This window comes from Dermacentor albipictus, chromosome 10 (assembly GCF_038994185.2).
Source record: "Dermacentor albipictus isolate Rhodes 1998 colony chromosome 10, USDA_Dalb.pri_finalv2, whole genome shotgun sequence".
Lineage (NCBI taxonomy): Eukaryota > Metazoa > Arthropoda > Arachnida > Ixodida > Ixodidae > Dermacentor > Dermacentor albipictus.
In genome coordinates, this window is record NC_091830.1 from 51,101,491 (window position 1) to 51,115,390 (window position 13,900).

Genomic DNA, 13,900 nt, shown 5'->3' on the forward strand with positions numbered 1-13,900 from the left:
GCTATTCCTTCAACTCTGAACTGATTCGCTGCGACAGTAGCATTCTCACGCAGTGAAGACCACCGTCTTATTTATTTATTTATTTATTTATTTATTTATTTATTTATTTATTTATTTATTTATTTATTTATTTATTCTTTCCTTGTTTTCCTTTTCGTCGAGCAACTCATCTCATTAACTAAAGGGGAATGGGCAAGAAGCCAGCGATTACAACGTTTATATTGGGGTGGGGGGATCTATGCAGTCTTACAGAATGGAACTGGAACTCCTCGGACGATGTTCCGACTAGTGTGAAGCGTGGGCGCGATGCAGGGCGTACGTAAGGCAACTCCGGCTGTGTAGAAGAAACAGCGTCCCGGCAGCTACCAGGCGTCTCAGAATGCCGGCGTGATCAGCACTGCCAATAACATTGCAGACGTCCCACCAAGATGCTACACGCGAGACGATATCGACGGGAAACGGCCGGCGTTAGTTAGCCAGAGCCCATAGAAAAATTAGATAACGGTAGTTTGACATTTACTGCCCGTTCCACTCAGAATAGTGCATGCACACAGCAGCTCGGCAAGAACGCTAGTGTGCTTAATAAGGTGCAACGCTCATTATGCAACGGACGCTGCCCAGAGTTCGTCGTTTTTCTTGCAGCCAAACGCACCAGGCGTCTCGGGAGGCCCTCTATAACCTTCCGCGCGTGCGCTGTTAATAGCAGAACAGCACGGCGACGCCGGAAGTGTGCCTCGAGCGCCGGTACAATTGTTGTCACACTGAAAGACAATCGCTGACTACGGCATTCTCCGCGGCACTGCCTTACCACGCTTCCGTCGACCGTCTTTAGAACAGTAGTGGACTGACAGTTCGGGAAACAGACGCAGACATCGACGGACAGACATAGTAGCGATACAATCCTGCGAAGTATCAAGCAAACTTTCTTTGGATTGAACGGGTAGGCCCCGCCCAAACGAGCAGGGCCTAGCAAAAATTGGCCTATAGGCTCATTGAAGTGTCCCTCCCCACGGTAACCTTTAGTAAAAGGCGAAAGGTTAATGCGGATAAGCTGAGGAGAGACAAGAGCGAATGCCGCAGCTCGGTTGCAATAAAAGACGGCATCGGAGCGAACCGTCATAGTGGAACAAGCTTAGCCAGTTATTCCATGCATATAGCATTGGCTTTTTTCATTTACCTATGCAATGTCAGCTTAATAAGTACACAATAACTACCTCTGAACAAAAGCTCTGTTATTTAAATTTTTTTCACAATGTTTGCCTAAAAGCGTTGCTGCACAAAATTGTGGCAGACTTTTCCGCTTCTCCGTTGGCTGACATAAGGGATCTAGCGAAGGAGAAGAATGAAAGGTCACGGTGGCCGCGTTTTGATGGGGGCGAAATGCAAAAACACCCGTGGTGCTTAGATTTGGGTGCACGTTAAGGAACCCCCGGTGGTCCAAATTAATCCGGAGTTCCCCGCTCCGGCGTGCCTCATAATCATATGGTGGTTCTGGCACGTAAAACCTCGTGATTTAATTTTCTGTTACGTACTCTAAGCAGCAGGATTCGTGCAAAATTTAGGTCCCTCTAATTAATTATGTAGCGGGAAATGGAGTCAGGTACCCCAAGACATGCATAACTGCAAGTCATTGGAAGATGCCTAGGTCCTGGAAGTTGCACCGACATGAAACAGGCTGATGGTGCGGCTGCGTCGGGTTCCTGCGGAGGTAGAGGTGGGACCGAGCACCAGCGAGATCGAAGTGGGTGATCATGCGCAATTCCACCGGAGCGTGGCCATGAACCGGCGCCTGGCTGGGCGCATCGAATTACGGCAAGCGTCAGTGAGGACGCGGGTTCTTCGAAATTGAAAACGTCATGTTCATGGAATGTCCAGTAAATGACGGCGGCCACGCCTTAGCAACACGGGGAGAGTCCTAGTGCTTCCTGACCACCGTTGGTCTCCCTATATAGAGGGTGTTTCAGCGAACACTTTCAACAATCTTTAAAGGTTGCCTGTGGCCGATATCATAATTCTAGTTCATGAGGTGGTCTACTCAACGCGGCGGACAAGAAACTGAGATGCAAAATCGACCAAATAATGAAAATTCTCTAATCATGTATTTAACTAATTACATATCGTCCAATATTGCAATTTACAAATTATAGCAGTGGATTTGGCAAGGCGGATTCACTTGGAACGAATTTTCAAGATCACACTAGTTTCGAGCAATAAATTCCCGAACTTTGGAGAGAAATGCATCAGCGTTTCAGTTAATTTGCTAAGAAAGCGTCGCTTCATGCACTGAAGCACACAAGTAATTGGAACGCGAAGTTCGGGAATTTATAGCTTGAAACTAATGTCGTCTTGAAAATTCGTTGCAAGTGGATCCGCCTTGCAATGTCCACTGCTAGAATTTGTAAATTGCAATATTGGTCATATGATAACTAACTAAAAATGTAATTTCAAGTTCAAGTTCAAGTTCTTTATTGTTTCCATAAAAATACAATAAAAGTGTGTCCAGTACTGTTTGGACCCGTAGCCGTTGGCTAGTTATGGGTCGAAGAAATGAAATTATATAATGCAGACACTTCGTCGCATAAACAATAAAAACTTGGAAAATGAGAGAGGAGAATATATACATAATACATATGACAAAAAGAAAGCATAACAAGAAACAGTTGATTCAATTCAAAAACATCGTGCATGTTATATGATTATAATAAATGAGATGTAAACAGCAGATAGATATCTTTTAACATGTTTAATGCATGCGCTGAAAGAATTTTTTAGCTGTGTGCGAAATTTTGAGCGTATTTTATTTCTTGTGGAAGAGTGTTCCATATCTGAACACCAATGAAAGAGAGCACTCGTTCTCCATAAACGTTGTGCGTGGGAGGTGAGAGGAGTGAAAAACCGTTGTGCGTGGGAGGAGTGAATTCTTGTTAATTACTCGATTTTGCATTTCAATTTTTTCCGCAAGTAGTGTCCACCGCTTCGAGTAGACCAGCTCGTAAACTATAATTGAGCTATCTGCCACAGGCGAACTTTAAAAAAATTTTGAAAGTGTTCGCTCAAACACCCTGTATATAGGGCGCACGTCAAACGGCGGTAAGTTGTGATGATGAGGGGCGGTCATTAAAACATGGCACCAGTGTTCAGCTATTCCTTCAGCAGTGAAGTGATTTGCTGCGACAACAACATTCTCAGACAGTGAAGACCACGGTCTTTTTTTTTTTCTCCTCTTCCTTTTCCTCAAGCAACTCCTCTCACCAACTACAGGAATATGGTCAAGAAGCCAGCGGTTACACAGTTTAGGATAGGGGTAGGGGGATTTGTGCAGTCATATACAATTGAGCCAATTGAGCCAATTACCAGTACTCACGTATGGGGCAGAAACCTGGAGGCTTACGAATAGAGTTCCACTTAAATTGAGGACGACGCAACGAGCTATGGAAAGAAAAATGATTGGTGTAACGTTATGGGATAAGAAAAGAGCACATTGGGTGAGGGAACAAACGCGAGTTGATCACATCTTAGTTGAAATCAAGAAAAAGAAATGGGCATGGGCAGGACATTTAATGAGGAGGGAAGATAACCGATGATCGTTAAGGGTTACGGACTGGATTCCAAGGGAAGGGAAGCGTAGCAGGGGGCGGCGGAAAGTTAGGTGGGCGGATGAGATTAAGAAGTTTGCAGGGACGACATGGCCACAATTAGTAGATGGCTGGGGTAGTTGGAGAAGTATGGGAGAGGCCTTTGCCCTGCAGTGGGCGTAACCAGGATGATGATGATAATGATGATGATACGATTGAGCTGGAACTCCTCCAACGGTTCTCCAACTAGTGTGACAAGTGGGCACGATGGAGCGCGCACGTACGGCAACTCCGGCTGTGTAGAAGGAACGCCGTCCCAGCAGCAACCAGGCGTCTCACAATGCTGGCGCGATCAGCATCGCCCATTGATAACGCTATAGGCGTCGCACCTAGACGGTATACACAAGACGAGACCGACGGGAAACGGCCGGCGTTAGTTTGCCAGCGCCCAGCGAAAAATCTGATAACGGCAGTTTGACCTTTACGGCGAGTTCAACTCATAATAGTACATGCACACGGCAGCTCGGCAAGAACGCTAGTGTGCTTAATAAGCCGCAACGCTCATTATGCAACGGACGCGGGCCACAGTTCGTCGTTTTTCTTGCAGCCAAACGCACTATATGCGTCTCAGGAGGCCCTCTATAACCTTCTGCGCATGCGCTATCAATAGCGGAACAGCACGGCGACGCCGCAAATGTGCCTCGAGCGCTGGTACGATTGTTGTCGCAAGGAAAGACAACCGCTGACTGCGGCATGCTCCGCGGCACTGCCTTACCACGCTTCGTGCGACCATCCTTAGAAAAGGAGTAGTCTTACAGTTTCGGAGACAAACGGAGACATAAACGGACAGACATAGTAGCGATACAATCCTGCGAAGTATCATGCAATCTTTCTTTGGATTGAGTGGGTAGGCCCCGCCCAAACGAGCAGGGCCTCGCAAAAATTGGCCTGTAGGCTCTTTAAAGTGTCCCTCCCCACGGTAACCTTTAGTAAAAGGCGAATAAGGAATTTTATTCGTGACAAATGTACATCGTACAGGTTCCAGTCGGTTTGCAGTCATCAAGGTGACAAAGAGGTTCCAAACAATTTCAAGCACACTGTTTCACACAGTGAAATTCAGGTACACTATTTCACATGGCGCATTGCAAAGATGTGTTTACAAGAATGTGGCAGGTTCTACATCCCTGCTATGAAGACAAAAAGCACAATTCATGTCTTGCGCAACCCTTCAATTGGTGCGCACTCAAATTTCACTCGACCATGCGTGAGAGCAATAAACGGACATGACCACTTCTTGAGGAACTCCTCTGCACCCAAGAAGAAGAGTTCTGTTTCCAAATGGTCAATTATTATAGTGTACAATCTGGATAGCAGCCTCCATTGATTTCTCCGGGCCTTACCCTGATTTACAGCCAGCCCCCTATTCTCCCACAGAACAAAGAATCCTACGGTAATCAAGAGCCGGGTAACATGGTTATGCGGGCACGGTCCTCCGTTAACAAACCTCTGGATCTTTAACGATGCATACGCTTTGCCTAACAAGGTCCAGAACGTTTTCGCTACCTGACAAAGGAGCAAGGCATGTTTGTTGTCTTCATGAGATTTGCAGTTGACACATTGTTCACTTTTGGTGTAATGCCACCTGTACATGCGGTCCGCTGTTGGTAGGACGGACCAACCAAAACGCCAGACGACATCCTGAATGTCGCCTGGTAGCCAGCTGGGGGTTAGCAAGACCCACGGGAATTGTGTTTTCTGTGTGTCGTTTACCGAAGTTAACAAGAGTTCTTGGGCTAGTTCTGTATTGTTCACCTCCAAGAGGGGCGTTTCTAATCGTAGAGAAGAGATTCTCTTGAATATGCCTATGACATGTCTGTAGAAGGGTGAAGGGTTTACTGCTTTAGGTCCTGTTATCTGTGCCTGAGAAAACAGGCGACCTTGAACACCCAGGAAGTAGCAAGCTAGCTTCCTTGCTGGGTGGTCCGGACTCAATTGTAGTACTCTCAGTGTGGTCTTAAGAGCAAAGATGTCTGCCAGGACAACCACCGAGGGGATATTCCAGCCGCCTTTCTCTCTTGGCAAGCCAAGATTTTCGTACTTCACCAAGGCTGTCTTGGTGTTCCAGAAGAAACGTATGATCTGCGATTTCACCTGTCTGGCTATCTGGTAAGGTACCACCACAGAGTTGGCCAAAAACCACAGGCGGCCCGTAAGAACGCCCATTACGAGGTACCTTCGTACAGCGAAGGGAAAGCTGAACTTGAGGGCGTGGGACACCTCCTCTTTGAAAGAGTGGAGTTCCGACTTCCAGCTCTCAACTGATGGCCCCTTTGCATTGTACTCGATCCCCAGTACGCGGATCCTATTGACCACTGTAATACCATGTAGCGTTGTTGGTGCTGACGAGTGCAGACAGAGCGACTTACTTTTCTGGATATTGAGTTTCGCGCCCGAGATGGAGGCGTACTCTGCGAACACTCCTAGGGCTACGCCTAGGCTGTCTTCGTCTCTGTGATAAAGGGTCACGTCGTCTGCATACGCTGTGACTTTTACGGAACAACTGCCTGGGAGCTGTAACCCCAGCACGCTCTTGTGTTTTTCTATTTGCAACAGGAATGGTTCAATGGTCAGGGCGAAAAGCAAAGGTGAAAGCGGACAGCCTTGTCGCACGCCGCGTGAAACCGGAAAGGATGCTACTATCTCCTGATTCATCGTCAGGTCGCTGCCAATGTCATTGTACAGTTCCATGATGAGGTACACAAACTGCCTGGGAAACCCAAAGGCTAGTAGTACCGCAAATATGTATGTGTGTTCCACCCTGTCAAAGGCTTGAGCTTGGTCGAGGGAAGTTAGCCATCCTCTGGCTTGCCTTGCCCCAGTGTACTCTATTATGTCCCTGTTGAGCATGTTCAGGGTTTGGACATTACGGCCTGAGACGGAGCAGGATTGCCAAGAATGTATTAACGATGGCATTATCTCCTGCACTCGCATCGTCAGCACGGTGGTCAGCAGCTTGTAGTCTGTGCCCAGCAACGTGATGGGGCGCCAATTACGTGGATCCTCGAGGCCTTCTTCCGATTTGGGAAGCAAAATGATCCTTCCCTGCCGAAACGATTGCGGGAGAGTGTGCGTACTTATGAACTGATTGAGGACTTCACACAACTTCGGGCCGATAACGTCCCAGAAAGTGGAATAGAATTCAGCTGTAAGGCCATCGCAACCTGGCGCTGAGCCTTTATGCAGGTGGTGTAGTGCTCGTGAGAGCTCCTCTAGTGAGATTGGGGTAACCAGGTAACAATACTCCTCGGGAGAGAGTTGTGGCAAGTCCGCCAAGAAGGGATGGCTGAGGACACCATCCAACTTGAGCTCAAGCTCATGGGTACAAAGACTCTCAAAATGAGCGTGAAACCTTAAAATGTCCTGTTGACTAAAGTCCTTGTTTTGCATCCGACTCAATCTGCGACTGCTTACAAAGTTAAGCACTTCCGGATGCGAGCTTGGTAAATGCCTTGCTGGAAATGACGAGACGGAAGACGTTAAATTCCTCAGCCTCGTTAACCTCGCTTTAAGGTCGTTCAGGTACGTCTTCATCAACAGTGAGGACGGTTGGCCCCGCTGTACGATTCTGATACGATGTAATGTGTTACTGATTAAGTCGGAGTGCCTATGCTTAAGTTTTTTTCCTTCATCTGTGCAGATCTCCCTCCAGGATCGTTTGAGCTCGTCCCAGTTTCCCGTGTTCATCGTCGCCGCTAAGCGGTTACGGAGACTGGCCATGGCCGTTTCATCGTGGAAAAGCTTATTATCCACTCGCCACAGGTGGGAAAAGAATACTCTATCTTTCATTTCGCAGATGAACTGCACCGGTCTGTGGTCTGAGATGTCTAAGGCGAACGGAGGAAGCTCCACTGCCTTGCAGTCTACGATCGAGGAAACCAGAGAAGGAGACGCATAGGCGCGGTCCAAGCGAGCCTGTACATCACCTCGGCACCACGTGTGCTGGAACGTTTGACCGTGTCGTAACACGTATGCGTCTGCTAGATTAAACTGTTGCACCAGTTTTTGGAGTTCAGAAATGTATGTGTCAACCCGCTCTTTAGAAGGGCCTGTTCTATCTGTGAGATTGTTGAGAACACAGTTAAAGTCTCCTGTAAGTATGAAGTGCTTCCGTTCCAGGAACAAAGGATTGAGCTGTTTGTAAAAGCTGGCCATAGCCGGGCTTCTAAGTGGAGCATAAATGTTTATAAGTCTGAATTTTTCTGTTTGGTATTCGAAGTCGACTACCACCATGCGACCCTCGGGGTCGAAACTAAAATGGCATCCGTTTAGAAGTGACCAATTAAATATTATGACGCCGGCCCCGCACGCTTGATGTGTGGGGAACGAGAAGAACCCTTTGGCACGAAATTGCCTTTCAAGGCTCTTCACCTTCGCTATGGAGTCTATGTTGGTTTCCTGCAGGCATAGAATGTCGCAGTGTAATTTTCTGGCGACTCTTGCCACTGTTTTCTGCTTAGCTATGCTACTGAGTCCCCTAACATTCCAAGTAACTATGTTTAATGGCATGGTTTGATGAGGAAGGAGACTAAACTGCGGTGAAGACCTTGACGTGTTGATGGGGCCTTACGTCGGTCTTAACATGTGGGCCCTCCCGGGTAGCTTGAGGTTTATATGCCATTACCTGACTTGGTCGGCTATTAGTTAATGGGCGCGGTTCACGTAACAGAAGCAATCCCCGCAACCTGGAGATCTCGCGCCCTATGATGTGGGGTATACGTCGTGGCAGAGCGGAAGTGCAAACAAGTCATAATACACATGCGGCAACATACCTGTTGCCTAAAGGATACACAATTTAACAACTTGGGTTTGCATTGGTGGGTGGCATAACCCTGTACACTATACAAAGATAAAAAGTTCAAAAATATAAAGGGTGGCCGGGTGCGCACTACGGTCGCCGGCCTACCACTATGCGCCACTATGCACATGACAAGGATACATATGTTGCAACATGCCTGTTGCTTAATACACACATCCGCGTAGAACAGAATGCAAGAATCATGGCATGCGTTGATAGGTGACTTGACCCTCTACACTAAAGGATGATGCTATGTTGAAAAAAAAAAAAAAAAACCAAGTGATGCCCGGTTGCGCGCTACAGCTGCCAGCCCACCGGTGTGTGCCACTATGCACATGACAATAATACACGTGTTGCAACATACTTGTTGCTGAAAAACACATCTACGTAATACATAATTCAACAATCATGACACGCAATGATGGGTGGATTACCCCTCCGCGGTAAAGGATGATACAATGTTGGACAATGAAGGATAGGCCGGTTGCGCGTTGCGACTGCCGACCCGCTAAAGGGCCCGGGGCGCATGTATACCACGGCGGGCATCGGTTGGCCCACGTGCCTCCACGGCCAGTTGTGGCATTGTGGTGCAAAAACAATAATAAAAGATGTGTTTCCCAGACGCCAAACTTCCGACTATCTGCAGCTGCGCTGGGAGCACGTACTGCACAGGCGAGTGCGAACAAAACAGTTCAGTTCCGCCGGTGGACGGGGAACGCCCCACCGTCCCGGGTGGCCTTTGCCACGCTCGGACGACCGGAGCGCGGTACTCGTTCCGGAGAATGGTATGCCAGTGCCAACCGAAACCCGCCCCAGTATACGGGTCTTTGGGAAAAATAACCGTACGCAGGCAGCACGCGCCATCCGCATTCGTTCAACAGCGGCGGAGATAAGCCAGCGCAAGTGTCGAACTGCCCGGAGAAACAGGCGAAACAAGCAGTCTTAGCCGGCGCTAATCTGACATTTGTCTTCGTGAATACACACGAAGCAGATGCACGCCAGAAACTCGCCGGCGCGTGACACCAGCCAGAACAACAACCACAAAAGAAAAGAAAACACGCGACAATGACTGCATCCGTTCGATGACAGCGGGGACACGCCCGCTCAAGTGACAAACTGCGAGGAATAGGGGAAAAAAAAAAGAAAAAAAAAACACGCAACGAGCAAGACGAGCATTTTGACGCGGGCCTGCGTCTATGTTGCGTCTTCCGCACATGGAACACCTTCCGCGTGGACGAGAAAACTACGTGGACGGGCAGACAGTGCCACGCCGGTCAGGGCAGCCATACGCCATGCTCGCATGGCCCGTCGAGCTGCCACTCCCGCCCCACGAGAGCAGCGTAGCACGGAAGATAAAACCGCTCCGATGAGCGAGACATCAGAAAAAAGCGCCCACAGGCAACCTTCGTCGTATGCCCTTCTAAGCGGCGGCGGGAATACAACCGTGCAGGTAACTAGTTGAACCACGACAAGGAGAACCGATAGGTGCTCGGCGCGTCCGGCGCTGCTACGGGCTGGCTGCGCAACCGAGGACGGAACAGTAGCCTCAGGTCTGACTACGTACATGGTACACAGGTTTCCGCGAAAAGAAAAAGGCGAGAACATTGTCGCTCACGTACCTAGAAAAAGTCACTGTCGTCCGCATCCATTGCGTCGACAGACCCTGGTTCACTGTCACGTTGCCCGGGCGTTAGGCCTGTCCATTCCGTATCGGCGGACCAGTCCAACCGCCGTTCACCACTGTCGTCGCGCCTGGGTTTTTTGGCACTACCGTGCGGCCGCTCCGTTCCGTGTTGCGCCGAGACTGAGGGAGTCACGGTGTTGCCGTGGCCGAGTGTCTCGGGCTGTTGCCGTACGTTGCTGTGCGTTGCTCGGCTGTGTCCGGAGCGTGAGTCGCGCATGCGCAGGTCGTCGCTGCTTTCCCCCCTCGGGGACTCTGGAGCCTCCTCGTCGATGACGAGCGCGCTCGGCTCGTCTGATGACGACGTCGACGACGTTTCGGATTCCAGGAGGTTCGTCCCGTCGGTGGATGGCTCGGAACCTCGTCGGGCGCCCCGCCTGTCCCCCCGTTCTCGCCGCCCCTTGGGGCTACTTCGTACTGCTGGCAGTACTCCTGCCTGCTGTTGTGTGAAAGGTTAATGCGGGAAAGCTGAGGAGAGACAAGAGCGAATGCCGCAACTCGGTCGCAATAAATGACGGCATTGGAGCGGACCGTTACAGTGGAACGAGCTTAGCCAGTTCTTCTACGCGTATAATATTGGTTTTCTCATTTACCTATAAGTTTCAGCTTAATAAATACACACGAACTGCATCTGAGCTAACGTTCTGTTATTTAAACTTTTTCACAATGTTTACCTAAAATCATAGCTGCACAAAAGTGGGGCACACTTTTCCGCTTCTTTGTTGATTAACATACGGGGTCTAGCGAGGGAGAAGAGTGAAAGGCCACGGCAGCAGCATTTAGATGGGGACCCATTTTGAAGTTTCGGTGCGGTTTATTCTCTGGTGGGCCAGCATACAAGATTAACCCCCTCGTTCTTCTAGAGCGCGAGGCTCTCCGGATTTGTCTTGGATTGCGGAAATTTGTTCCTAATAATATACTATTTCAAGAAGCTCGATTACCCGTACTTGCATGCAGATTCCGCATTCTTACAGTAAAAGCCTACTTAAACATTTACGCGTCTTCATTAACCCTTTGAGACGATGTCTACACAATTGTGCACAGCAGGACAGTGTATCAATAGCAAAAGCACTGATGAAAGTAATGGTATTCAATATGTGTTTCATACATCTTGAGACACTTATTATTGGAACTGTGCTGCAATTTTGAATAACGTGCAGAATGTTCTAGCAAAATGAGTGGGAAGGTAGACAGCTGGATGTTTTTACTCTGTGTCAGTATGTTGTATGTAGCGGGTTCACTTCTTTCATTGTTTTTTACAATGTCATGCACCAGGCATAATTTTCAAGTGGCTGGATAAGTGCTTTTCAAGCTTTTCAAAACACGAAATAGCACATGTTCTCATATTTCGCGTTCCTGTAGTGAGTTTTCGCATGAAGTCGAAATTTTGTAGACTTGACAAAACTCGCTAAACAATTGAAAATTCTTGATATTTTGTACAGCTTTACACTTTCTACGATTCCGAAGATGCAAGAGATGTGGTGAAAGCAACTTTTCAATCAACGGGATCAAGTGACGTCTGAAAGGGTTATAGATGATTGCAGTATGTATTTATTAAGGAAACATCTGCGTTCCTTGAAGAAACATGATCGCGCCTATACAACCCGCAGGTTCTTTTTGTGCAAGCACAACTAGAACGACGAGAAGCTCAGATACGCGAGATCATTCCACTCCAACAACCTGTAAAGAGTACTAAAATAGAGTTTGACCACGCATTTACTTCGGATGCTAAACTCCTGCAGGTGGTCCAAATTAATCCGTAGTGCCCACTACTAGGCGTGTCTCATAATCAGATGGTGGTTTTTGCACGTAATAGCCCACAATTTAACTTTTTGTTACTTACTAATAAGTTGCAGGATTCGTGCAAAATTTAGGTCTCTCTAAGTAATTCTGTAGCAGGAAATGGAGTCAGGTACCCCAAGACATGCCTAATTGCAAGTCATTGGCAAAGGTCTCGGTTCTGGCAGTTGTATCGGCATGAAATATGATGATGATGATAACGTATAGCGGCTGATGATTTGGCTTATTTTTTTCTTGTCTTCCTTTTCCTCAAGCAACTCCTCTCTGCACATACAGGGCAATGGGCAAGAAGCCAGCGATTACACGCTTTAGATTGGGGTGGGGGGATTTATGCAGTCTTACACAATGGGACGGGAACTCCTCGGACGATGTTCCGACTAGTCTGACACCTGGGCGCGATGCAGCGTGCTCGGAAAGCGCCTCCGGCTGTGCAGAAGGAACAGCGTCCCGGCAGCTACCAGGCGTCTCAGAATGCCGGTGGGATGAGCGCCGCCAATAACTTTGCGACATCGCACCTATGGTGTACACGAGACGAGATCGACGGGTAATGGCCGGCATTAGTACGCCAGCCCCCACCGAAAAATTAGATAACGGCACTTTGACCTTTACTGACAGTTCCACTCAGAATGGCCATACGCACAGCAGCTCATCGACAGGCATACTAGCCATAGAATTCTGTTCAGTATCATGCAATCTTTCTTTGGATTGTGTGGGTAGGCCCCGCCCAAACGAGCAGGGCCTCGCAAAAATTGGCCTGTAGGCTCATTAAGGTGTCCCTCCCCACGGTAACCTTTAGTAAAAGGCGAAAGGTTAATGCGGGTGAGCTGAGGAGAGACAAGAGCGAATGCCGAGACTCGGTTGCAGTAAATGACGACATCAGAGCAGACCGTCGTAGTGAAACAAGCTTAGCCAGTTCTTCTGGGCATATAGTATTGGTTCTTCCATTTACGGATAATGTTTCAGCTTAATAAATACACAATAACCGCCTCTGAGCTAAACTTCTGTTATCTAATTTTTTCCACAATATTTGCCTAAAAGCCTAGCTGCACAAAAAGGTGGCACACTTTTCCGCTTCTCTGTTAGCTGACATACAGAATTTAGTGAAAGAGAAGACCGAAACCATGGTATCAGAGCTTCAGAGCTGATGAAGATGTCACCTTCAGTGGACTTTGATAAGATAATCCTGCGGACGCAACGCCCATCGCTCTAGTCAGGCGTCGCGCTGGACGCCAGGTAGCACGAGAGGGAACGATGTCCCCCAGTTACAGCGACGAGTAGGATTAGGGTGACAAGTCAATGCGTGACCATGCCTTGACCACACTGCGTGAAAACCTAGTGGAGCTCCAGTATGGCCGGTGTGGCCGCGAAACCTAGGCAGGTGCATCGTTGTCCGAAGGCGTGGCCTCCTGTCGTCTGCTACTTATATTGAGGAAAACTCGGCTAACCTAACTACCTAACCTAACCCCTAAATCTAACGCCCTCGCGGCGAAGTCCGCCTTGTGTTTGTGTACGTCACTTAAAAGGGGGCCTGCGGGTCTACCAATTTGGCCATGAGTGAATTTTCGCAGACGTCGGTAAACGTTTGTGTCGCGGGAAAACTATTTGGCCCCATTTCCAGCGCGTGGTCAGCGTCTTCGGTTCTCCGCTGGGTCCCGGAGTATCGTTCAAAGGACGCCTGGCCGCAGTCACAACGATTCTGTCAAGCCGCCATGCTATAGTGGCAACGTAATTAGTCGCTCCCGCCAGTCCTTCCCTTAAGGGGGGAGGTGACAAAAACAAAAGAAAAAGCGGGCAATATGGGAGAGAACCATGCAGAGGATGCGAGCCTGCATTGCTTCCGGCTGCCAAATAACCTTTGTAGCTGTACACCATGGAGGACTAAAGAAAGTGAGGGAAGGTCATAATAATGCGAGATGCATTGAGAATAGTGTGCCGGAAGTCACGTGTTATTCTAGGCTTTGCTTGTCCTCGTTTTACGAGGCAAATTAA

The 13,900-nt window shown here is 48.5% G+C and overlaps 1 protein-coding gene and 2 non-coding genes across 5 annotated transcripts in view; all 3 read right to left on the reverse strand.

The window, feature by feature from the left end:
* Prosap (SH3 and multiple ankyrin repeat domains prosap) overlaps positions 1-10,508 on the reverse strand; it is a 210,851-nt gene extending 200,343 nt beyond the window's left edge. The window contains exon 1 of one of the 3 annotated variants that reach the window (XM_070527390.1): positions 10,050-10,508. In XM_070527390.1, the coding sequence (XP_070383491.1) occupies positions 10,050-10,075 (26 nt within the window). In that variant the 5' untranslated portion in view covers positions 10,076-10,508. The remainder of the gene's footprint in view (positions 1-10,049) is intronic. The other 2 variants (XM_070527394.1, XM_070527391.1) reach the window with 2 other exon arrangements.
* On the reverse strand, positions 948-1,071 carry LOC139051110 (U5 spliceosomal RNA). Its single transcript, XR_011509239.1, has one exon. It is a non-coding gene; the product is annotated as a U5 spliceosomal RNA (small nuclear RNA).
* Positions 10,509-12,631: 2,123 nt separating the features above from the next.
* On the reverse strand, positions 12,632-12,755 carry LOC139051112 (U5 spliceosomal RNA). The gene has a single exon (XR_011509241.1). It is a non-coding gene; the product is annotated as a U5 spliceosomal RNA (small nuclear RNA).
* Positions 12,756-13,900: the final 1,145 nt, after the last annotated feature.